Here is a 26,715-nt window from a genome sequence, read left to right on the forward strand (position 1 = left end):
AACTAGACCATACTGTCTTTGTAAAGTGTTCACTGCCTGATACATGTTTATAGTGCCAACTAATGCTGTTCTGAGCATATGAATGTATCATTTACATTAATCACGTGTCTCTATTACGTGCAAAACTGAGCTGGAGGCTATGGGATTCCTGTTTCAATCTTCATCCTGACCTATCAGTAATTCTCTTGATGATACAAACCAAATAAAGAACAGAATTTCTATGCTAATCTATTTATCAGCCATACGTAGGCAATATATTAGTCAAATTTTCAGAAGCAAACAGCAACATGTTTCTGAATCCTGGTATCTCCAAAATATAGGTTTGCTTTGGAGTTCTCCGACATTTTTGTTGTCAGCTGAGAGCTAGCATGTGATATTTATGTTGGCTTGGTCAACATTTGGCAAAAGCTGGGCATAAAATGAGAAGCTTTTTAACAGAGAAGGTGTCTTCCTATAGATATGATCTTGCAAAAGTACCAATCACTTAAACTATTCAGCATAAATAAGGAAAAACTGATTTGAAAGCCTTGATTTTCAGAATTTCAGAAAGATGTATTTTAATGACGTCAAAATATAAAGTCCTTAAAAGCGTATCTGCTCCTCAGTGGTAAAGTCCAAAGCTTTCTTCACATACAGGTGTAGCATTATTTTTCATCGGGACTTCGGGATGATGAGAGGCCTGACACATCATCTGTGGTGATGAAATATGTCTGGCACTGACAATTTTGGTACGTTGAAGAGCTATGTTTTGCAGCATTACAGGCCTAATGACTTTAATGTCATTATTGAAAATGAGAAGATAACAGCAGTATTATGTTCTCCCTGCTCCCAGGACTTAGAGGGAAGTAGAGATGCAGTTTCAACCATCTTTGTGTCTCCAATGTAAGGTGGGGTAAGTCCAGGGGCTCTTTGCCTGCTCAAGTCTCCCCCAGAGCACTTGGATAGGAAGGAGGTGAAAGGAAGTGGGGTCAGCCAACAGGCCCAAGCCAACATCGCTGGTGAAATAAGCTTTTGCCTCTATAGAGAAATTACTTCCTTCTGTGAGGAGAAGAAGAGAAGTTATTGTGAGTCTACTGTAGTTTCTCCCTTGAGTTCCCTGAGGAGCAGCATGGCTTCATCTATGGGACTGGGAGATTACCACAGGATCCTGGGTTTAGCTAGCCTTTATTTTTGTGTATTTATTAATACTGTTCTGCCTTACATGAAATTTGTTTGGTTTTTTTTTTTTTGTTGTTGTATGGTTTCACAACCTTGCAAGAAGAGACTATCCAATAACATTGGTAAAGCACCATCTTTAAAACAAGTGGAAGTTTGTGAGTGGCCTGAAATAAATGTAAAGTGCTTGCCTAGAAAAGATTTAGCAACAGCTAAAGTTCACTGAAGTTCAGACAAACAATGGAAAAATGGTGACATTTTAAACTTGGTCTCACTCTAAAGCATCCCTGTTTTACAAACTGATCTTCAATCATATTCTGTTACTAGTAATAGCAACAAAGCCTTGCAGCATGTTTGCACAGGGTGTGAATTAACAGAGAACTTGACCTTAACTTTTGCACATAGAAACAGAGAAGTTATGTTTACAAGAGCATTCTGCATTCACTCCCATTCTTGTGTGGGTGTATGTGGCAGAGTGGGGATAAATACCCAGTTTCTCTTTAAGCTCTAGTCTAACCAAGCTATGATGCTCGCCAATGTGATTTTGTGATAAAAAGTTGTGATTCCTCTATTATACACTTGAAATGCTAGCTGTAAACCTAGCCCAACCATTAAAAATCAAGAGCCAAACACTTAAGCATTCTGAAATACATTTATTAAAAATAACATCAGATTTTTTTAATGCCCCTTTACTTTTTGAGCATGTAAATAGAGTTTTGATTGCCACAACAGCTAGAAGCTTACATTTTGTTCAGGTGCTCCCCTGCCAATAGAAAAAAAAAACAATAAAGAAATTTATGTTTGTATGGTCAGACACAAGAAACCAGAAGCAGGAGGAGAAAAAAAAAATGAAATTTTAGTTCTAAGGCAAGATTTAAATGCTAACCATTAAATTTAGCTTTTCTGTTCACCCTTCTCTCACAAAACCTGCTACTCTGTAGGGCAGAAGTCTCTATAGACTGTCTGTGATATTCTGATGCCCAGGTAATTTCTGCCATTATATAAATTTACCTATAGATATAAATAGGGGAAAGAAAAGAGCAAAATAGTGTGTGCAAGCAGGTAGGAAGTCTGGAAAGAGGTGAAGGTAAGATACATTGTTACTGCCGTTGGTGTGAGACAGAAAATTGCCAGGACCGCTCCTGGCTGCTGCTGCTGCCTGGGAAATGTGTGTCAACACCACGCAGCGGCACAAGCTGCTGCGGGGAGGAGGACGCTGCGCCTCTCAGTATCCCTGCTTTGCTTGGTGCTGTTGTCTGTGAGGTGCCATTGTCGCAAACAGGAGTGCTCATAAGACACTGTTGTCTGCATCGCATTCTCCTCCTCCCCCCAAACAACAACAACAACAAAAAAAAACCCCAAAAATTCCCAGCTCTGGTATGTAGCAGTGAGATATATATATATATAATTTTTTTTTTCCTGCTGCTATAAGATTTCAGGATGATCCAATGATGTATTTACTGGATTTGAGAGGTGTTGTTCAAGGGGGAATTCCATTGCTGCCTCAAACACAGCAGTTCACAGTATCCTGAGTTGACCCGTACTGAGCGTATTACATCAGGTCTGAAACATTTTGTTGCAGGAGCACAACAGCCTATTCCTTTCATAGGAATGGTTTTTATCTATTGCTTGCTGTTAGCTTAATAACCTTTTGCTACTTGAACTGTCCTTTCTGCCAGATTATTTTTTCACAGCTTCCCCTGGGGTTTGGCCATGAGCTGAGTGTGTAAGAAACCACTAAACAAGATGAAAAAACCTCCAGAGATCTTAGCTGAGCAACCCTATTTAAGTAGTAAACACAACTGTGTTTGATGAGCCAATTACATAGAGCAAACATTTAAAGGACAGAATTCCAAATACTTGTTTGTAAATCTAAGCCTTTATTAGCAACACTGTTACTGTTATAAAAGAGTATGATCCCTTTCTGAGCCTCACAGACTACCTGCATCCCTGTATTAATTCGAAGCGCTGCTGGATGGGCTTTGTGAGTGTTGTAGGACTAATCCCTATGGTTCCTTGATTATGAGCATGTGCAGAGCAGCCGAAGGTACAGCCGTGCATGCAGAGCTAACACACAGGGACTTGCCTTGCAATGCCATGTTTGTGCATGTGTTCCTACAACTGAGAAGGATACAGGGAGCCTGCCTGCCTTGCTGACTTATCTGATGTTTTCTTGTTTCTGTTTCAGCATTCAGGATAATTCCTTCAACACGACAGCTTTAGCAGAGTAAGTGAACACTTTAAAGATGTCCTTATTTTTAAATAAGAATGATGAGTTTAGTTACTGTAGAGAATAATTGTAAGTGGTTTGTGAGAAGCCCCAAGCTATCTGTCATATATTTTGATTCCGTTTTCTGTAATCTAAATATATTATTAACTGTATGGGAAAGATTGCATGAGACAGCTGCCTTTATATGCTCTGTGACCATTTAGCAGTGAAATACCTTTCTGGGAGAATATACATTTGATGCACATCACACATGTTTAAATGCATGATTTTCTGCGTAGGGTAAATCTCCTGTGAAAAATATTGCTCATTTCTGGTACTGATGATCTTGACAAACACAAGTATACCAGTTTTCGAAGAACACATGGTCTGTACTTCCTCTAAGCATTATTAGAAAAAAAAAAATCTCTGCAAATATTTTGCAAAAAATAACTATCTATTATTTAGACAGGCCAAGTACCAAATACATAATTTCTTTGTAATCAATTCCATAAACTTGTCAGAAGGCCTTCCATATATATAATGATCAAAAAGATATATATGATGATTTTTTTTTTTGTTATTGTTTTACAAAGACAACAGAACAGGACAAGGGAGAGCATTAGAAAGTTAGAAAGGCAAAGGCTGTAGGAACCATTATAAATGAAATGGTCTTTTTTTATTTCAGTCTAAAACACTTAAGTTTTGGTGTTCTCTACATTATTATTTTGCATGCTTTTGATTGTTTCAAAAGCTTTTAGGGAAGATTCTTCAGCAGTAATGTGCCAAGCAGTTTCTCAGGAAGGAAATGATTTGTAGATTTGTTTGTGTATTAGGTGAGTTTTACACTGCTAAAATGCTCATAATTTAAAAAACCCTAGCTGGACAGTGAGCTGTCTGCCTAAGTCTTGTGGGGATAGGATATGTTCTGAAAGCAGGCCAAGTTGTAATCGTCTGAGCCATCTCTAAGTATTGTCAAAATCACTACAGGAAAAGGAAGATTTCATAGGGATCCAAATAATTTCCCTCTCATAGATTACTTCACTTTATTTGCTTACATTGCCTTATTTATTTAATATTTTAACTTAGTCACTCTTTTAGTGTGATTGTGACAGGCATGGAAAGATTTAACAGAAGCTGATAAATCATTAAGTCATTTTTTATTATTTTACTGTGTCTCTATTAGTTAAGCGGTGAATTCTGGTCTGTAAAATTCCGGGATGCTTCCCCTTCACAGAAGAATAACCAGACTACAGATAGTACAGTTTTCATATGTTTTTCTCCTTTTCTCTGTCCCAAAGCACATCCATTGTTTCCCATAGATATTCCCCTGGAGCAGGCCCTGTGTCTGCCTCACCCTTGAGGTTTCTGGGACTTGAAGGGGATGGCCTTTCTCTGGCGCTTCATGTGACCATTAAGACAAGGGCCAGGATGGCATTAAAGCTGGCTGCATAGTGCCAGCACTGCCCCTGGGGAAAGGCAGAGGGGTCCAGATGGTGCTGGGCTGTGCTGAGCTGAGAGGCAGCGGCATGGCAGAGCTGGGGCTGGGCCAGCCATTGCCTGAAGGATCAATCTCCCTCATTTAAGCTGTTGTTGATTCTCTTTCAGGGGGTTTAATTTTTAATCTTATCTTCCCAAACATGGAAGTAGAAACATGTTTTTAGAAAACAAAACAAGTGAACAATGACATCTGAAAAGCATTGTCCAAATGAATAAACTTGGTTTCCAGACTTGATTTCCCTAAATCCTGTTTAGATCCTCCCCCCAAAGCCTGTTTTTGAGAACTGCTGAGATTACACTATTCTTACTGATTTCAGCACTAGCTGTTTGTGCTGGCCGTATCCGAAAATAGGTTACTTTTATTTAGCAGAATAAAGAGAGAGCTTGCCATGCAACTTTAGACATCCCCATTTGACAATCTGTCTTTACTTGTGGCAAAGGCAAAATCAGGGCTTCCTGAATGATGTAAAATCAGTGATACAGTACTTTCAGGAACATTTCTCCAGACAAGGCAAGTGCCTGGGGCTGCTAAGCTTGCAGCAAGCCATGCATGCAGTGTGGTTTAGAAGTTGTTCATGTGAACATCTTAAAGGTCAAGTCAGCAAACGGGAGCAGTTTTCAAGTTGTACTGAAATGGCTCCTACGGAAAGGAGAAAATGGAAGAAAGTTTAAAAAACTAGTCCCATTAAACCAGAGGTCCTTGGAAGAAACATACAGAGGCAGTACTATAAAGAATCAGAGCAGTAGCCCATCTGGACTGGGATCCCATCTCTGACCTGATTCTAGCCAGTGCCTTAAGATCAGAATGGATGTGCTTACTTTTAAGAGACTTATCCATCAGTCAGTAGTTAGATCGAGCACTGAAGGAAAAGGATTCACATCACTGGTTTTGTCAAAGACATTCTTCATGCCCAATGTAAGATACAACACATATGGATTTATGCGTTGAAGCTGTTCTGGTGTATTCTCTGATGTTTTAGGAATGAGGGAGATGCTGCTCCAGTTTTTGGGTTGGTGGCACCTCTCCCTAATACATGGCCACAGGCTTTCACAAAACTTATCAAACTCTTGAATATCCCTTTAGCTGTTAAGTATAGCTAAAGTTGGACAACAGGATTTACAAGTTACTGGTGAGAGGAGAGGAGTGCATGCATGTCTGTGTTGATATGTGCAGACAAGTGGCATGAACACATAAGCTGCCTTTCCTAAAGAAGCCAAAGTAAAAATACTCTGAGCTTTAATGATGGATTATTTGCATTATATCATGGATTCATCTTTTTAAATGTCCTGCTATGGTCTTAGCATCAAGCACTGTCTTGTGTGAGTGAGCTTTCTTGGTTAATATTTATTCTTACGAAGGGAAAAATGTCTGTTAACAATTTCAGAGTGTGTTGTTTCTGAAATCCCTCACAGTCTTTTTATTACATGGTGGACATGATCATCTCTTCTTCATTATTACTTATCTTTCCTATCTACTGCCATCTGGTCATTCAAATACATTTTGTTATGCTCACTTATGTTGTTTATAAGTTCTGCCTTGTTTTATGGCTTTTGTCAGTTGTGGGATGCTGTTAGGATCTCTGCTTCTCAAGATCACCTTATTAGAGCCAGCTCAGGGGAAGCAACCCCAGTGCACTTCCCCAAGTTAGGGAGTATGCACACATAGACTTGGCTGATGGATCTGTGCTCAGTCATCCATGGTCCCTCCAAAGAGTGTTCCCAGTCACCAAATGGTCTTTCAGGACTGAAGACTGCCGAGTGTGGTGACTGGTGAGAGGAGGAGGTGAGTGAAGCTGGTAGCAGAGCTGCTTCCTCCCACCTTCCATCCTGTGGCACATGCAGAAGAGAGACTTTGTCCCTTTAGAGGGTCCCTGGGCTTTGCTGACTGTGGCTTTGCCCATAGTGCACAGCACGCCTGGTGGCATTTTACCCTACTTTCCTGTCTGTGCTGGGACCTCTGTCCATCCAGCACTGACTTTGGCACTGTCTCCCCACAGTGTATTTCCTTGCTGTGTTTTTCTACCTCTGAAATTTTCCATCATGTTTTCCATGCAGGTTCCTGGTTCCTTTCGTACTGGGCTTCCTTCTTCATACCCCCAGTATGTCCCACCCTCACACTTTGCTGGTGTCAGACACCCATAAGGTCATTAGTGAAACACCACAGGGGAAGATGTGGATGTGGCTGGCACCAGGAGGCAAAGGCAACTAGATTTCTACAGTGAATTTGACCATTTTGTACACCAACCCCTGTCTTCCATCTGTCATCCCACTTTGCCTTGTGGGGAGAACTGCACCCATTGCAGGAATCTTGTGTGATTAGGAGGGATCTGCAACTGTGGTTATATGTTCCAGTTGCAAGCAGCAAATGCTTTCATCCATACGCTGATGTATTCAGGAAATGTAAACACTTGAATGTCCCTTTAAATATTTTCTGCTGCAGTTTGGCTTTTGATAAAGATACTAGCAGAAGACTGGTGGGAAAGAGGAATATATTAAAAACCCTGCCATCAAATTGCAACACAGAGCTATGAATTTATCACTTGATGTGCTCTGTCCCGAGCACGGCAGCTCTTCTGAAAATTTAACAAGTCAGCAGAAGTACAGGCTGCTTCCCCCATAATGAAGAGATTCCTCTGCCAGCAAACTTCAAGTGATCCACGCCTGCTTAGTGTCTGTGCCCTGTGAGTATGAACAGAGGGTGAGGAGATGACCCTGATTTTTCCACAGAAATAATACCTGGAAAGGGTGTATGTGTATTTGTTAGGAGTGTGTGCATATATATGTACATTTATTTAAAGAAATACTGCTCATAGGCTTTGCAGTTGTATCATTCTGCAAAGTTCAGTCACGCTGCACAAGATAGGGTTCAACACTGAGTGGTTAGCATATTTATCCAGACTTCTCTTTTGATTAGGCAGCCTTATGAAAATTCTGTTTTTTGTAACTTAAGGGGATGTAATTGATTATGATTCTTCAGACATTTTAAAAAATTCTGCTAGTTCACTTTTTAAGGTTAATGATCACTTTATAATTTATTTGGGGATTCTTTTTCCTGCTGCACAAAGTATGACTGCTCTACTATAGTTAATATTTTTACAAGTCTAGGAGAAATACACCCTTAGCTGCTTGTTTTTAATTATTATTTTTTTTTAATGTGTGGTATACCATAAGCAATTTTCCTGTAATTTTTATGGTAACATCTGAATTCTTTGTCATCATTATTTCTATCTGGCTGAAAAGGATATACCAAATTGTGTACACTTAGCATCTCAAATCCTCTTCTTCCTCTGAGATTTAGACTACCATGGAAAAGCTATGGCATTAAATGACCCCAGGTAAGGTGTGAAGGGAAAATGTGTTTATACTTTGAGCTGCACTGACACATTATTAAAAGCTAAGTTTCTGCGGCTGGCAGATAATCAGCAATTATTTTGTATCCATTTTCAAGGTGTGACGGGGATTCAGGCTCTGTACATGAAGATCAAGCAGCCAGTTCCAGCTCCAGGTATTCTACTGCAAATTTTGTCTAAAACTGTTGGCAACAAATAAAGCTGTCAGAACACTTCTATTGAATCATTATAAAGAAACCTTTATTCTCAAGGGAATGCAGAATTTCTGGGGTATTACCTGCTAAGAGTATAAGTAGTACTGGGAAATACATATTTGTCTTGTATACTTTTGCATAAAGAATATTAGAATTAATTACTGTTGTTATTATATGAGTAAATATATTATGGTTTGTGTTCTTCACATTATATTAGTTTCATTCAGATGCAGCTCTGATGCTAATGCATTGAATTTTACTGTACAGCAGCTCACACAAAGTAGTAGTAAGCAGAGTTTTGCAACTGTGCAAGGGTGTGCTCATTGATGAGCGTCTCTGAAAAAAAAGTCTTCAAATCGTAATTTAACTGAAGTATTCTTGAGGCATGTGTGTCTCATGGCTATGTTAGTATATGTTGATTGCTAGAGGATGCAACTTAACCTTTCAGAAAGATTTTAAAATCAGATGGTACATTAAAATTAGCAACACTTCCGCACATTGTTGAAATGTCTGTAGGATATAAAGCATTCTAGCCCGTAACTATAACAACTGCCTTGGAGCACACTTGCAGAAGGCATGGGCAGCAACGGTGTTTAATGCCATAGGCACCCTGCGAGGATCCATCTGGATGCTGATGGGCCACCGATGGAAAGTGACTTTAGCAACTCAGAATCCTTAGGAGAAAACGTTGAATTAGCAAGTTATGCTTCCTAAAAATATCTCAGGAGGGTTTAACTAAATAGTCCTTGACTCCCTCAGTTGTGGAACTTTCACGCCAGGAGAGATGTTATCTCTCAGCTAACCATTAGTATCTCACCAGCTGAAGCTTGCATCTGAAATTCCACCTGCAAACTAAGCAACAGCCAGGGATTTCAGAGCAATAATGCCAACCTGCTCATCCTGCCAACTGAGCAGGGGCCTCGCATTCTGCATTGCGGTGGCTTTCTTAATGGTGCCAGGGAGACACTCCCAGTGGAAGGCACTAGACCAGTTGGATTGACTGGGTGTGGATAAGACTACCAAGGTCTTCTTAGGACAGGTTGCACTCTGTAGGCTAGGTGGATTGAAAAGATCTGTCCCAGATCCAGTGGTTACCTGAGCATCCGTGAGCAACAGTGTCTGTTTAAAACACCAGATGTGCTGTTATACAGGAGGACCTTTTCCCCAAACTGGGAGCACGTGATACTTGTCCCTTCCACCCAAACACATCTCAGGCTGTTCAAACCCTACTTTGTATGGCTACCTCTCTCACTTTGTCCAGAAGCCCTCAAAACCAGAGGCTGTTAGAAAGGAAATGTGACTACAGGGAGGAATTACTGTATGTGACAATGTTTTTGTGATATTATAACCCAGTGTGAATCATTGGATGGGGAAAGGTCTTCTGCATGAAAAAGACTCTTTTAGATTTTATTTGGAGAATATGAACTATAGGGCTGAAGCCAAAGAGTGCCTCTAAAATGAGTCTTATTTAAATGGCTGCACAGTTGCATGTGTAATAATACTAACAGTAGTTTAGCTTGTGATTTGACAATAAACAGTAGCTTCTCAGATTTATGTTACTAACATATACAGTGTTTGATGTATAGACTACTCAACCTGGTAAAATTAAAATGCCATGAATAGCTAAGAACTTGTTGCTGTTCTTCCTTCATAATATTTTGACAAGTGTCTGAAGTCCTGCCTGATGCATTTCAATTTTATTTTCTTACAGAGATGATGACAACAAAGAAAATTATCCGGACAACGCTGCTGTCTTAGAAGAAAGGCAGCTGCCGTTGCAAGATACTCAGCAGCACAAGCAGCAGGCTGTAATTGACTCCGCACTAAAGCCTGAAATGGGCAACTTAAAGCTAAGAAAACCTAAGCCCATTGCAAAGCTAGAAAATGGAAAAAGCCATGAGGAAAGTCAGGTAAAGAATTAAACTTACCAAGGGTAGGTTTATGGCACAGTGTCTGAGCAAACACACCTTTTGAAATGCAAAGTGGGACTCCCTGGTAATCCACGATGTGACTGAAGCCCCACAATAACTTACTCTGATTTTCAGAGACCTGGAGTCCTGGAACAACAGACAATTTCTTTCAGCCAGGGGTGTGTTGCAATTGCTATCAGAATCGAGTGGACAGCATAGCTGAAGATGTGCAAATACCTCTCTTTACATTTCCTGTGACTCTGTACCAAATATAAAAATCTTGTTAGTTGCAGCATTTGATTAGACTTTTTCTGTTTTATTTATTTGACAGAGGATCTCTTGCACTGGTATTTTGGCTGCCAGGAGGGAGATTTCATACTTTCCCTTTATCTTACTTTCTGTTTTTTCTCATCTTTAATAAATCTATGCCAGTGCAGACTCTGGTATCAGTGCTCTTGCCCACAGGCTCCCTGGGTTGAGCTGAGGGGAGAACTGTAACTTTTCTAAAGGCTATAGTAGAAGACTAGAAATGAAGAAGCCTCTGCTGTTGTGTGTGGAGGTACATTACTATGTAGACTCCAGAGTTCACCTCCCAGCTGCTGCAAGTGCCTCTATTCTGCCTCAGTGCTTCCCAAATGATGTCTCATGTGCAGTGTAAGGCATTGAGCTCTGCTCTAGGTTTAACCCCTCAGCTAGAAATATTCTCATAACCAAGACAGTTGATGTTAACATTGGTAGATTGTTGGCCTATAGTAGACACAAGGCCTGAGCGATGTCCGTATTTACACCTTTCTTTGATGTATTTGGCTATTTTCTGTCTCTCTCTCCTCTCTTCCTGTTTGTGGATAGCAATTTGCACAGCACGTTCTGAAATGCTTTGAACTCATCATAGACCAGGAATGATTTTGGTTCATTTTTTCAAATTTAGAACTATAATTCATCATTGTGGATGTCATATTTTACCTTCTAAGTGAGCAATATCCTTTTGAGTCCCAGAAGAAAGAGAAAAAGCAAATGGCATCCCAATGGTATTATCACAGTCTCTGTCAGAATATCAGTGGCAACTCTTGCCCTAATCTTCTTGCATATTTTTCCTGGAGTTCATCCCTGAGATGAAGTAATAACTGCTGATTTTTTTGTAACTGTATTGCATTTCTAGGAAATGTTGTTTAGGCTGCAGGGAGATGAGGTGTGCATGTTTATCAGCAGATAAGAAAAATGATAGGAAATTTTGCCCTATGAAGAGCAAGTGGAGGCCTATCAGGAAGACGAGTCATGAAGAAGTCATAAAAGGGCAAGATCTATCTCATAGATCATCTGTTGCTCTTTCAGCAACTTCCGAGTCTCCTGTCTGCCTGCTCCCTATGTACGTCGTGCCTGTATCTCTCACCTAATGAAAGCTAACGCAGCACAGATTTGCTGCTCTATGGTATTTTATGTGGCCTGAAGTGGTTAACTGAAAATGTTGATATTCTTTCATGGGAAACTTTTTGAGTATATAATTAGATTGCCATAAAATACCAGTGCAACTTAGATATGCAGCCTCTGGAAGAAAAAACAATGTCAGGCAGATAAGCGTCACGTGACTGAAGGGCTTGAATAAGGAAACACAAAAGTGGTCCTGGGCCCCCACACTACTCATCTCTGGCATACTGGAAGAGGTAAGATGTATAGGCACTATTTTATCTCACCTTTGATTTGATGGGAATACTTGAGGGACGAGAGCTAGTGTAGAACTTTGAGTGTAATATGAAACATAAACACAAAGCAAATATCCCTCTATAAAGAAGCTCTACTCATTCTTAGAGGGAATTGTATTCTAGTACTGTGAAAGACTTTTCAATGAATATCCTATATCTACACTGAGTTCAGTGGTTCTTGCTGTAGAGGAAAAAGTTTGCCTCTTGGAAAGGATTTGCAGAAAGAAGCTGTTTTGGAGAAAGCATCTACCAAGCCTGTCAGTTCGCATAGCCTTCATTCTCATTAGTAAGGGTGTGCATGCTCCTTGACCCTGAGTGCTTGCCTTGCTGCATCTTCAGCTACCTCAAGGGCTTTTATTCATAAAGAAGCAAGCATCTGGCTCCTGGCTTTGTTAAAGTTGCCTATGAAAAACAAGGGTCTGCTTGCAGAAGAGCGCTCTGAAGGGTTTATTTCTGCCTGTGGGTTCTCACTGGGATCCTTGGTGTGTTATGACCTCCTAAGCCCTATTGCAGCTGTGTGTGTTAGCAGCCCTAGTCATGAATTGGTAGCGACTGCTTCTCTCCATTTTGAAGCTGAAAGCAAAGTGCTGCTGCGTTGTTTCTAGTAGCTGTTGTTTGTATGTATGTGGCACGTAGTTATTACCTGGAAAAGTGAGCCAAACTGATGCATTGAAACACTGTGCAACTGCATATACCCTTCCTTTTGTGAAATACCTTGTCACCAAGCCACTCAATGAGATAAATGATGTACTTGTAAGTAGCTGATGTCGAGCTGACAAACTAATATCTGAGTACATGCATTTATGAAAGAAAAGCATGATCCACTGCACATAGTGATTCAACTGTCCATCCTCACTTTTCTGAGTTTATTGATAGAGTGCTTTTTCAACACTCTCCTCACTTCCCCAACCTCTGTGGCATCAGACAGAGACAGTGACAATATTGCAGTGACAGTATCTCTTATAAAGGTGTTGCTCTGATAAGCTAAGGAAATGTTTTCTCCTCACTCCTATGTGTTAAAAGTCCATAAGTTGCTTTTTTAGAAAATTGTCACTTTAAAATCAGAATAGGCTATTGGGAGATAAAAAGTTTGCTACATGTATTGGAAGGATTAAAGTCTGTTTGGATGGGAACCAATTTTGTGTGCCTTTCTACTGGTGAGAATCCAGGGGATTTCCATTGTAGAAAGGTCACTGAGAGAGAACAGACTGCTGTGTTCAAATAGAGGAAAGATGGCTGGCTTGGGGATTTTGAGCTTTACAAGGCTCTCGGTCTGCTGAAGTGTGATTTCCGTGCCTCTGATTTTGACACAAGTGTAGTACTGTGGTCACGTACCCTAGGTCTTGATGAAGAAAAGGTTATTAAATTTACAGTGATGACTAACAGGACCAAGTCTAATAAAAGTGCAGTATCAAGTGACTTCACTTGGTCACTTACCAGCTGATAAAATGTCACTAGAGTAAAGCTGTATCTTGGATATTGCATGCAGTTATTTCTTTGGGGGCAGGAGCCAGGTGGGGGGGGGGGCAGCTGTAACCTTTCCAAAGTTTGGGAAGAGACGCAGGGTGCTGGAATGTGACTACACCGCTGTTCTCCAGCTACTTGGTTTCATCTTTCCTATGGTTTCATGAGTTCTTTAGCAATTCTACAATGTTAAGCTATAGAAAATCAAATTAATTAGAATTTATTTGACTTCAAGAGGTTAGGGAGCATATACTCAGAACATACTCTGGGGAGTCAGTGTCGCAACAGATGGTGAGGAATGGAAAGTCTGCTTTGCTTGCCTAATCCTTTCTCCTGTCACTCACCTTTGATGCACAGTCATGAATATAGATTATGAAATGAGTTATCCTCAAATTCCTTATGGATACTGAGACATAGTTATAAAATGACACTAAACATGCTAGCTAATAGGTAGAGACAGTAAAAGTTCAGTTTTAAAGTCATATTATCAAGGTAAATGACTATAAAAATGAAATAGTGGCTTGACAATCAACGCATAGAGATGGGAATGGTGAAAACTGCTGTGTGAAATTTTGTATTTTGAGAATAAATTAATTGGGAAAATTGCATGGATTTCAAAGAACTTCCAGTAATTTGACATTAAAATTGTGATTTTAAATGCACTGGAATAAAAAAAACAGCCCCAATGCTAACACATTAGCTACACGAGCACATGAATGTGTCAGCCAGTCTTCAAGTTCCACATCAGTTTTTAGGTATGCTTTGTTTATGTTTAAACCATACCTCCCATTGTGGATTAAGTCTGTTCAATTCACTGTCCATTAAATGTACCCGCTTATTTTCTTGTATGGACTGGCATTTTCAGGAGGGGTAGGAGGCTCTTCTGCTCAGGACTTCGGTCTTGACTGTTTTCTATATTGATGCAGCACCATGATGTACGCCAGGGCTGTGATCCCAAATGCTGGTACAGTATTTGCATGGAGCTTGCATTTAAAAAGAGACAGAGTTGTTTGTGTGTTGGATAAAGCATGTGAAGAGTGCAAGGCACTTTCTGGAGTTCAAGAGCAGATTAAGCTGCTGCGTAAACACAGCAAAGGTTTGTATGCCTGCACTGTAGTTCAGATGCTCTGACAGAGATGGGTTATGACACGCCATAACTTTTTTAAGGAAAATAGTTTTTAAAAAAAATTTAGCTTGTGAAACAGAAGTTGATTTATCTCAACACATGTATCCATGATGGTAGGCTTTTGCTGCTTTCAAGCCCATGTATTATTTTGTGTACAAAGCAAGTATCATGGTAGTGATTATGCAGTGCTGAGTCTCCTCTGCAATGCCTGGAGATTTCCCTCTTCACAGACTGCTTACCACACGGAGCCTTACTGTAGAAGCTTAACTCTCCATAGTGAAGAAGAAACAGAAATACAACAGAAGACATCACTGTACTGTTGGATGCCTTTGACACATCAGGAATGGACTTCATTGCTCTTAAGAAATAGAGGTTCTATCAAGGGTGTTTCCCTAAAGTTACTCTTTATCATCCTAATGACGTAACTTATGAACAAAAATAACAACAAAGGAAAGAAAAAAAGAAAAAAAAAAAAGAAAAACCAACCAAACCCCACCCAAGTCCTTAAACATCAAGCTGGCAAGGAAGTGCTTATTACCAGCACATATTGTTGTCCTCAGCTTTCCCTTTCATCTAGCAGAAAGCATCGTGAATTGCCATCTTCTCTCTGCTGATATTGGAGAGGGGTATTTGTTGCAAAAGAGGCTTGGGCTGAAGCAAGTTTACTACTTTAACACAGGTTTGGTTTTGCACCTTAACTGGACTGACTTTCTTTGACCAATTAACTTAAATAGTACAACACCAAGGAGGCTTCAGCCTTAAGGTACACGAGCTTAACTTGAAATACACGTTTCATTCATTTATATAGTACCCAAAGTTTTCTTTTTACCTGCATTAACAGCTTTTGCAGTCAACTTTTGAAGCTAAGCCCATCTAAGTGTAAATGTTGAGGCTGTTGCCAGAACCACAGACAAGGTCTTTAACTGGTTTAAGTCAATGGCTGTTACATCTTCCAGTATTTTATTATATCCTCAAACTCCATATTGTCATATGATGGCATAAAAAGCTAGGATTCAAGTCCTGACTAGAAATCTCCCCTAATGATGCTACTACAGTTGTAAGGAAGTAATCTCTCCTGAACTACAGTGTCCCGACCTCTTCCCTCTATGCTCCCAGTTTACATGCTTCAGATCTACAAAAAGAAACCAAATTCCCAGCTTCAGTTCCAGAGCTTTTTCTAAGATCTGATTTTCAGTTTTCCTATGTGACTCTGTTATTAATCTCGTTGAGAAAGAATGTTTTCAGTGTGCATCACAGTGATGATGCAGAATTCTTTCTTCCAGCTTTGCTGTTGCCAATATAGAAGTTACACTTCTCAGAGAATACAGTATTACTCTTTCTACTTTTTTGTCATGTCCAATACCTAGCAAAATGTAACCCAGTCCTTGCAAGAGATTCCAAGCACGAATGAGGAAACCTTCTACCTGGAGACCATCAAACCACAGAAGATCTCTGGGCAAATAAAATAAGCTGAACTGGTTCAACCCACTTCTACCTTGAACTTTAATGAAAACCGTTGTGTTGACCTGTTTAGTCCCCAAGAGCATACGGTCATTTTTATAGAACTAGGGAAAAATAATGTTAAAATAGTAATGGAAAAACTAGAACAGCTGCAAAAGACTGCTGTCCATTTGTAACTCAAATTGTTATTACCATTTTTGGATAAATATCATTCGTTCAATGCTAAGCTATGTTAGATAGACATGGGGAGAAGGGGACACATCTGTCCTAGAAGGCTCTGAAGCAGACAAAGGGTAACAAAAGCAAGCTCGATTAACCTCTGCTGGATCAGTTCTACTGCAGTGGCTGATACCAAAGCAACATAATTTAATATTTACAGATCTCTTCAACTGGCAGGGAAGGTACTTTCAGCCCCAGGGCAGGTCTGCACTCATAAATGCAGGGCAGACATACCCCACGGATGGATGTGCGTGTTAGAGTTAGCACATGGCTGCTTCCTCCTGAGTACCTTCCATCACAATGGTGACAGCTGCCTCTTTCTAGAGATAGATTTCAACATGCTTTTTATATTCATCTCATAGACTAAGTAGGAGGAATTAATGTTCACTTATCAAACAAATGTCCTATAGTTATAATGTCATTATGGAGAGAAAGTAAAATGCCAGTGATCAGACTTTTTATTTATTTTTGCCAGTTGGTTTTGGTTTTTTTACAAGATCCCTTAGTCCTTCATCATTAATTTTGAGAGGTGGGCACTGAATATTTCTCCTAAGAGGAGACCATTTGGGCAAATTTCTTAAATGTAAAACTTTTTATAAAATTGGTGTAATTTAGTTTTATTTAAATACAATGTATTTCTAAAAAAGCTTCATTCATAATCTGTAAAGGTGGAAGAGGCAGAGAAGGAAGCAAAAGCAGACACTGTTTTTATAAATGCAGAATGACCTCAGCCTTCCAATTCCAATCCAAAAAGTCCTATCCAAACTTCTGACTTCCATGCTTCCAACTAAGCTTTGAAACTGGAGCAAAATCAGATACATTGCTTTGCCGGGGGAAGTGAACACTATTGTTTTGCACAGCACATTTGTACTTTAATTTTGTAAACTATTAGAATAAAATTTTGGATGATAAAAGCTAATAAAGAAGTAGGAAAAAGCCCCATTTTGATTATCACATTTTCGAAGAACTTCATTAACTTACCCCTTTGCAATGCAAGGGAAATATTATAGCCCCTTTTATAGGTAAGGAAATTAAGATGTCCTGAACACATCTTGTCACAGCCCTACAACTGGTTTTTGAAAGCTTGGAGTAAAATGCATACCTTTCTAATTCCTATTCCCTTCCTCAATTTGTTGGACTAAATTGCCTTTTTTATTTTCCGTGTGGCAGGTTGGCTGACATGACCTTTTTTTCCTCACTGCCTTTCACTCCTTCTGCAGTAATACTCTGTTCGGAAAGCTATACATAGGCTAGGGAAGGAAAAGACCAAAAAGGAAAAGGAAACCCGTTAAACTTTACAAATCTTATTTAAGTGAACTGCATTTGCTTTTGTCAGCCAGAATATTTCTCATGATGCCCAAAGAATAGAATATTATTGACATGTGAGTAAATAATTTCAAATGAAATGTGAATGTATACATAAGCAAAAAACATTGAACTCTGTATAGCACCTCTTAGCTCAGAAGCTGACATCCGTTATCTAACTAATAAACAGAAAATGGGTTACAGTCTGCTTTGGTTTCAAAAAATGTTTTACAGTGAAAGAAGATACTACTTTGTTTAGAACCTTTTCTAGCCTGTGCTTTCCAGTTGTTTACAGATTATTACCAAAAACCAATAAAGAATCACAATCAGCATCCAGTCTTGTGGAGCTCCTTTTTTCTTAAAGCAAAATATTCAGCTGAGCCTGATTGGTACTGACAAGGCATTCAACTTTTTTTTTTTGCTTTGTGCAGGAGCTGGAAAGTGCGTTGCCGGGCCTCTCAGAGTGGCAGGGGAAGGCTGGATCCTCAGCTAATGACTATGCACAGAATGTGGCTTTCAGATGCCAGGAAGCAGTCGTGAGATTTCAACCAAGGTAAGCCTTGGGATAAGACACTGCATTTCACTTCTGATTAACTGTAGGAAAGGCTAATTCATTTGCTGCCTTTTGTATAAAATATTCAGGCTCCTGGCTCCCATTGGCAGTTGCATTCTGTATTTATATGCCTAGAACTGTTTGGAGAAAGTGAAAGGGATGAAGATAAGAATGCAAATTTCATCATTCTTTAAACCCCTTACATTTCAAGCAGGAAGAATATCCTCAGTTCAGAAACTTCGATTCCTCTGTGCCAAGTTTCAAAAATATCTTGGCACTTCTTTTCTTTTTCCTCAGGTGCTGACTTGCCTCACTCTTTCTCAGAGCTGTATTCTCACTGAGAAACGGGAATGGGAAGCTGCACACCTGATTTTAACATGATATGCATTTACATACAGTTTAGACCCTGGGTGCTGTGGTAACTGTGCTTGTTCCAATGCTGCGAAGGGCATGGGGTATTCAGGTCAGGCATTAGCCAAGTCTTGATGGCAGGTAACTCAGCTGATCATGAAGTAACTCAGCTCCAGTAACTACTGGAAGTCGCAGTTCCTGCTTGGATCCTTCATGGCTGTGCAAAAGGCTAGAAATGGGGTTTCAGCTTGCCCAACTGATGCAATTTACCGGTGAGGGTGTGTCCCAAGAATAAGATTTAGCTCTTACTGACAGGCTTGGACTGTGTAAATAAGATCATGCTCATCACAGCCATCACCTTTTGGGGCACCACTTTACAAATTTCCCGTGATCAGGTGCTGATTTGGCCCTGCTTTGCTGTTTCAGGACATAGTTTCAGGCAGGTGAGCCACGTCTCTGCTCTTCGTTCTCTGCCTCAGGGTGCATGACAGCCTTGGTGCTGTGTGGCAGAAGTTCTGGGTCTCTTTGGAGGGACCAGAGCAGCAGCTGTATATCCCACGGATGCTTAGTGGGTCAGGGCACAGCTAGCAGATATACGGACCTCACTGCCTTCAAGGTCTGTTTCAAGTCAGGACTAGATTAGTAATGACAGTTGCCATCCAATGGCAGTTTGGTGTTTTATGTGAAATGAACTGGTTGCCTTCACCACAGCTTTTAGTAGGCAACATTGTAAATGATATTAATTTGTGCTCTCAAAGGAAGCTTTAGCAGAATGACCAAGCATTTAATTAGGTTTCACAAAGAACTGCTTTCATCTTGCAATGCCTGTATCTGCAATTGAGACACTGCAAAGTCCTGCATCTCAGAAAGTGTTTGTAATTAGCCCCAGCTTAAGAAGCTTGCCTTCTCTTTTTCTGGCATTGTTTAGGCTAGGAAAAAAATCACATGGATTTCTTGTAAAGAGGACCATAGTGAGTTTGGTATTGGAAAGTTAGACCTACCAAGTAGCTCTGCTGGTAGGAGGTCTGTGTATGGGTAGGTAATGAAATAATATTGGTTAGTTTTGGTTAATGAAAGAAACGTGATGAAAGAAACACAGACATTAAAGATAAGAACCAGAGTAGAGTGTGCAAGAATAAAACAGCAACCACAGCAAAGTTCCCCTGTCCATTTCAACAGTTTGGCCCTTTTAGTTTGCCTGGTATTAAACCATTGTTCACTATGCTATTTATTCCTGTTTAACACCAGGGTATCTCCTTAGGAAGCCTGCTGTCCACAAGTGCTAAATTTGTTAAATAATGGTACTTGGATTTACCATGTTAAGAGCTGTGAAAGCATAGTGATCAAATCTCAACTCTGGCCATGTCTTAGTTTGATTATATTACAACAAAATGGAGGTGACTTTACTCTCAAATAAGGAACTTAAATAATGAAGTAAACAAGCATTAATGCATGGTCCCTGGCCTCACCCACACACTTTATTTAACTGTCTTAGCTGTCCTTAGACAAAACATTCCCACTACCCAGCTGAGGGAGGGGACTTTGAATTACATATGCTGAAGTTACTGCTTTCAGTTTGAGGGTCACTATGAGTGGTGACTCCTCTTAAGGGTCACCAGCAGCTTGTCCCATCCCTCTGCCATCAGTCAGCTTTGATAGGGCCAGAGCAATTACATGCCCGTGTCTCAGCTCATGCGGATCGCTGGCTACTGCACCAGGATCACAGAACTGCCTCATGCAACAGCCTGTGAAACATAGCTGCCAGGGTATGACGTCTTGCCTTGTTTTCTGTCTTCTCTGCTCTGGGATGTGGCAAAGGTTAAGTATTCAGTCTTGGCAGCAGGCAACAATCATAGCTAGATTTTGACAAATGACATCTGCTAGCCCCACAAAACTTGAGTTTCACTATCTTCCACATTGGTTTTGCTAGGTTACTGGTGAAATTAGCAATGCTTTGGAACACTACATCTGCCTAAGATCCCTAACTCCTAGACCAAAAGCTTTCCGATCTTTTGGAGAAGAGGAGATGGTCCCAGTGCTGCAGGGCTGCCACTGGGCAGGCTCCTCTGCCTATCAGATGTGTGTGGGGAGGATAAGAGAAGAAAGATTTATTTGTCTCATACTGAGAAGCAAGGTTGATTATTTCTGGTGTGGCTTGTCATTACCTCTGCTTTAATTTCGTTTCTGCAGACTGCTATAGTTCTGTCATTTTTCTCATTGGAGTTTAAAGGTCTAGATGCCTTTGAACTGTACAGAGTTTTTTTAAAAAAATCTATTCTAGTTAGTGTGGGGCAGCTAAAACCAGAATAGTTTTAATTTGCCTAAATATGGATTAAAAACCACTGAAATATGAAAAACTTTTCAGTACAGTCCCTGTTAAACAGAGCAATATAAATTCATTGTAACCTAACAAGGGACGTTCATAAACAAATACATGACAGAAAAGAAAAGAAGACGCAATGTAAGAGAAACAACCTATAGAAATACGACTCGTGTTGATTGTTTTTTGGACGAGTACATTCATTTTGTGATAACCACTGAAACAGTGATGGAAAAGTTTTAGTGGGATTTGAGGGAAATGGAAGAATAGACTTGGTGAAGTGGTTTGCAGTCAGAATGATGGAATACTGTCTTGTTCTTGGCTAAGCTATACCTGACCTGTGAATCAAGGCTTTTAATTTAAAGAGGTGTTTATCATGTATGATTTATGAACATAGGCATCAATTTAGAATACGAAATGCCATCTATGTGGAAGGAAACCTTTACATTTTATAAGAAGAACATGAATTTCTAATACTATTGCTAGTGATGACAATGAATACTGCTTTAGTCATTGTGTGTAGTTGGGTTTGGATAAGAGTGTAATATAATCTGCATCTTTGGGAGATAAAAATTATATGTAGGCCCCAGGAACAAATGTTACAATGAAGAGAATTGCCTTTTTTAAACAGAGAATAAGAAAGCCAGTATGGAACAATACATATGGTTACAAAAAGCTGCTCTTACCAATTCCCTTCTCAAAGGCAATCAGCAAAACTGATGTGGATTGTGGAGCTGTGTATGCTGTCACCGCTGTTACCTGAATAGAGGATGGTGTTTTCTTCAGATTCCTGTTACACAGAAAGGGGGTTGAAACGTTGGACTCCTGGACAGTGGGAATGTCTGTTTCAAAGAAGGTTGCATTGCAAGTTAGTGTGGGAACTACACTTTGAGGTTAAGTTCTCTGCCAAAAAAAAAAAAATCCTGAAAGCTCCTCCTCTTCCCCATTCCCAAAATAACATGGAAGCGAAGTGATTTGATTTAGTAGGACTCAGCTGGTCCCTGGGTTGATCCCTAATTTCTGCAGAGGCTGTAGGGTCGCATTTGCTGTCAGACTGCTGACTGTTCTATGGGAAAACTGGAAATCCCAGGAGTCTTGGGCTGCCCTGGATCTTGGGCTCAGCCAGAGTCGCCCAGGGTTTCTGAGCTCCCCTGAGGGAGACCAAGCTCTAGTGAGGCTTTTACCATTTAGGTTTTCAAGGCAAGTAGCTTTTGAGACTGCAGTTCAGGTGGGGACTCTGGTAGTTTCCACGCTTTCTGCTGAACAGCTACAACTCAGGGATGTGTGGGAGGGAGCAGGGAAGCTGCAGAAGTGCCGATGTCCCCATGCCATATGGCGGACCCGCACGCATGAGGCAGAGCTTGTGAGGGTGCGTTCCCACAAAGGCGGCCAGGTGCGCAGGGAGAAAACTTGTCCAGATTCCCTCCAAGTCCTGCCTCAGACCTAGCCAAAATTCTTCATGACCAGTATGTGTCTGAGAATAGCTCTGTCAGCAAATCAGGATTTGCTGATGAAACATTGCTTTGCTGGGAAATGATTGACCAGTTTGTAAAAGCAGCTTCTTCAGGAATTTTGTTATTACAAAATAACTGTGTTTACAGTTCCAATGATACAAAGTCCCTGAGCAAGCTTTTGGGTTGCAATACACATAAAGAAAAAAAAAGGGGGAGACCACAGAAGGGAAAAAAAAGGGCCTCTTACTGTAGCCCAAGTAAGGACTGTGCCTGGTGAGTACAAGAGGCGCTCATGATTAGAAAAACAAGTGTGGTTGTCCACAGCCAGCCTTTATGTAACTGCTGTGATTGACGAGACAGGCACTGCTACCCTGGCTCTCTGCCTGGCTGCTTAGTCCAGCATTCAGGGACTGCCCAAGGAGTAGCCTAGAATGTATCCAAACAGCCTTGGGGCCTTAACAGTGTTGTTTCTTTCACTGCAAGTGTGTACTTCATGTTCATCCAAAAGCCTGTTGCAGTTCTTTATTGCTTTGTAAGGATTCATAGTCATGCTTTTGAAACATTCACCTGCAGCCCTGAATTAAGGTGGTGACCACGTTTGAATTTCATAATGCTTTTTGCTATTTGTGCAGGTTTCAGGTAGGACTTTTTGTTTTCCTGGCACTGAGTTGTGTTGGTTGTGGGGTCTGCCTTTCTGTGAACTCATGCGATGTAACCTCTGGATAGGCTGAATCAGTCCTCTGATGTGGTACTGAAACTGCCCTTTCTGAGTTGTTAACCTGGTAGGCCACCTTCACAGAGGGAAGGGTAAAACTGATTGCTAGACTAGAGACAGGGAAGGAGTATTGGGCCAGGATAGACTGAAAGTGAATCTGGAAAAGGGGCTTCATCCCACAACATCCTGGTTTACTTGACAGGATTTGTCCTGACATCACTAATACACTAATTGTCACAAGACTCTGAGCACATGTGGCATTGTGGTACATAAACACAAGTCTCCTGAGGATGAATGTTAGCGTAATCCAGGGTTGGACTGGATTGAGACTTGCAAATTACAGAATGTAATGCTCCTTTCTGGGTTTAGTCTGGGAAATAAGAAGTGAATTTGCTTAGGTTATCTTCAAACATTTTTCCTAGTTTTTAAAATTATGTGGTTTTATTTTAATTTTATGCCAGTTTAGAAGTGATGTCATGCATAATTCAATAATTCACATGTTCTGGTCTGTTTTTTAAACAGCTCACTGCTCATGCAAATTGGTCTTCCCCTTGAAGTCTGGTAGGAGCTCTGTTATGATAATTAGTATTTAGATTTTTTTGGTTTTGTTATGTCCACAAGCTTCAAATGTACATGTTACTGGGTTACATCTTTGTCATCAGTGCCATACAGAACAGGATAATTCTGCCAAAGCCACAGCTGCCAGTCTATAGGGATGGTGAGAGATGAAGCCTTTCATATTTTATAAAGAATGATATAACATATATTTGAGTAGTAGCCACAGAGAGAATTCCATTTTCATTATCTTACATCATGAACATTATACAAAATAAGGGTTCCCTGCTATTATTCAAAATTTCAGCTAAGGCCTAAAATAATTTTAATGTACTCAGCACAGATGGAAAATTAGGGCTTGTTCCTGCTGCTTTTGAAGTTAATGGTTATTTTGTGATTGACTTTTAATGAGAGTAGGATCCAACCCATCATTATTAAATTGTAAGCCCTTTGTTGCCTGGTGACAATCAGATAACCTGCATTTGCCTAGCAGAGCATTTAATGCTGGTGAAAACACAAAAGCACACCCCACAACTCTCTATATAGAGTAAGATCAGCTCAGCATACATATATGACTACTAATGTAAATGATCACCACACAAAAATGGTTACTCACCGTAATGATTTCAGTCTCTCCAGAATCCAAAGAATGTAAAGGTAGAAGCATCTTACTGCAGTATTTTTAGAGAAAAAGTAATTGTGAAATGCAAGACTTCTGCATTGCTAAAACAGCAGACGAGAACACCATCCGGAACAAGAAAGAGGTTGTACTTAAGGGATGCTGTAAACATTTTAGTCTTCATACTTCAAGACTCATGAGTGATACAGCTGTGAATTATGTAGAACTTCATATAGCACCTGTAAGAGCTGCTTCTAGTGTTTAGAATTTTGTTGTTTGGTTTTGGTTTTTTTTTTATTAAGGAGGGTTCACATTTGCTGTGTGTTACACACCCTGAAAGGAGTCATCCAAATGAATACCAGAAGTCTACAAAGGACATGTGTCCCTTCTTTTCCTTTATGTCTAGCTCTAGTTCAATGCAGTAAATCACTCTACATATTTTTTTTTTCATTAGTGAATTAATTCTTCAGCTATTTGTAGCCTTGCAGGTCCTTCCTTACCTGTTATTAAACCAAACCATAAATACTTCACTCTTCCCTATTAAATTTGTCTTTTTGCTCTCCCCATGTTTTTTCTCAGTTTTCTTTAACTCTCTTCTGCTGCCTCATACTGTCCTCTGCTGTCTAACAGCAAGAGATTGGTTGTTAGGCGTTAACCTTTTGACTTCTGTAATTCCATTTTCCTTCTGTTCTCTTCACATTATGGAGACGTTTGCTATTCATTTTCAGGTGAGATGGTGGAAAGAATATTTATGTGGAGAGTTACACAGAGATATAGACAGATGCTTGTACAACAGTCAGCCAAGGCACCCTGCTGCTTAAGTATCCCCAGAACCCATTCACTTCTGATCATGTACCTGTGTATCTTGAGGGAGGTGCAGGCTGGATGGCCTGTGAGACCTTCCATGCTGGTGCTAGTTGTACCACCACCAAAATGACTCATTTTTGTTCCTACGTGGATTGCACACCTTGGATCCTGTTTGGAGGCAAGTGGTTATTCACCCTGGTGTAGCTAGCTAATCTGTCTATTTTGGTAAGGAAAGTGGCATATCCATCATTTCAGTCCTTAAATGCCTCATAGATCTATGAAGAACTATATCAAAGGCCTATGCATCTGTCTGTACTGTTTTTGAGGTCTCTAGAGACTTTTAAAACTATTTGGTTTTTCTGGGATGAGTCTGAGCACAATAGGTTGAACAATATGAATTCTTTTGTCCAAAGGAATCTGGCTTTTGTGTTAGTTTTAATTGCGTCTGAGAGTGAGTCTCACAGGGGCGAGCAAACATTGCCACCTTTTCAGCAATGAGAAATCTCATTCTCTGAGACAGCAATAGTTCTCTTGCTTCAGCCGAGTTGTGAGTCAGCTTGTGATAGACTCATGTGAGGCTTTGAAGTTGAGTGTGGAAACATTCTGTTTGCTTTGAGGAAGGAGAGAGCTGTGGTATGAGGCTATTCAGGTTGCTATCTAATCTATGGGAGGTTTTCGTTAGGCTTCAGTTTCATTCCTTAGTAGAGGGAATTCGTAAGCTGGTAGGTAGGTGTGTGGAGCCCTAGGCCATGACCACATCTGCCTGGATTGGGCACAATTGTACCATTAGCCATAGCCAGAGGGAAGAGATTTTCCCCTTGCTAGTCCAGGATCTTCCTTTCCTATTTCCATGTGGAGAAGCTGTGATACACGGAGGAAAAACCAAAGGTATGGACACCTCTGATGGCTGCAAAGTGACACTCTTAGAAAATGTGGAAATCTCTCTTACTCAAAGGAGTTCCAGCTCCTTATGAGAGTCCCTTGGGTCTGCAAAACAGGACTTAAGCAGAAAGTTGAAGACTGGGAGCTTGAAATAGCATCAAGTTTAAATATGGAAAGATTTAGTCTTTATGGCTCTGATACAGGAAAACTCTTGTCCCTCACTTAAAGCATGTGGGACAAATTGTGCTTAGATTTAGACATATGTTTGAGCTTTTTCTTGGCTTTAACCCTATTAACTCACCAAGATAATGAGAGCTAATCATGCTTATGTAGGACCTTTTCTGTGTGACAGAGTAAGCCCAGATTTTAATGTCATAGTTTCCAGGACCTCATTCACAGTTTAAATATATTATTTAGGATTCTAGTAAAATCGCTATTGTTTTGAGTGAGGTATAAAATACAGATGTAGCTTTCATAGAAATGTTATTTTTTAATAAAGCAAATGTATCCCATAACTTGTAATTTATGTCCAGACGTGATGAAAAATTTGAAATATTTGCAGCACAGATAAGCAATCTATTGAGTGTAAATTCTTGTTTTGTTTTGTAGAATAGATCAGAACACACACATTTCACCAAAAGAAGCAACTGAGCAATTTAACAGCTTAAATGAGGTAAGCTTAACCAAAAGTTGAAATACAATGTTACAAATTTTGAATTAGATTTTTGGTTTTTGTTAATTCTAAGGTCTTGAAGTAAAGGAATAACTTAAGAATGTTAGGTTAGCTTTTTAATGAGTCGTTCTAGTCATGTTTTTGGAGAAAAGCTTACAAATGTGATATGAGAACTGCTATAATAGTTTAAAAGCCA

The 26,715-nt window shown here is 40.0% G+C and overlaps 1 protein-coding gene across 1 annotated transcript in view; it reads left to right on the forward strand.

Moving 5' to 3' along the window:
• Nucleotides 1-3,320: 3,320 nt before the first annotated feature.
• Nucleotides 3,321-26,715, forward strand: part of FAM13C (family with sequence similarity 13, member C) — a 54,027-nt gene continuing 30,632 nt past the window's right edge. The window contains exons 1-5 of the mRNA XM_009889815.1: nucleotides 3,321-3,382; nucleotides 8,310-8,366; nucleotides 10,117-10,315; nucleotides 18,022-18,143; nucleotides 26,456-26,519. Coding sequence (XP_009888117.1) covers nucleotides 3,321-3,382; nucleotides 8,310-8,366; nucleotides 10,117-10,315; nucleotides 18,022-18,143; nucleotides 26,456-26,519 — 504 coding nt within the window. The remainder of the gene's footprint in view (nucleotides 3,383-8,309; nucleotides 8,367-10,116; nucleotides 10,316-18,021; nucleotides 18,144-26,455; nucleotides 26,520-26,715) is intronic.

The sequence above is a fragment of the Charadrius vociferus genome, unplaced genomic scaffold, assembly GCF_000708025.1.
Source record: "Charadrius vociferus isolate BGI_N301 unplaced genomic scaffold, ASM70802v2 scaffold738, whole genome shotgun sequence".
In the NCBI taxonomy this organism is placed as follows: Eukaryota; Metazoa; Chordata; class Aves; order Charadriiformes; family Charadriidae; genus Charadrius; species Charadrius vociferus.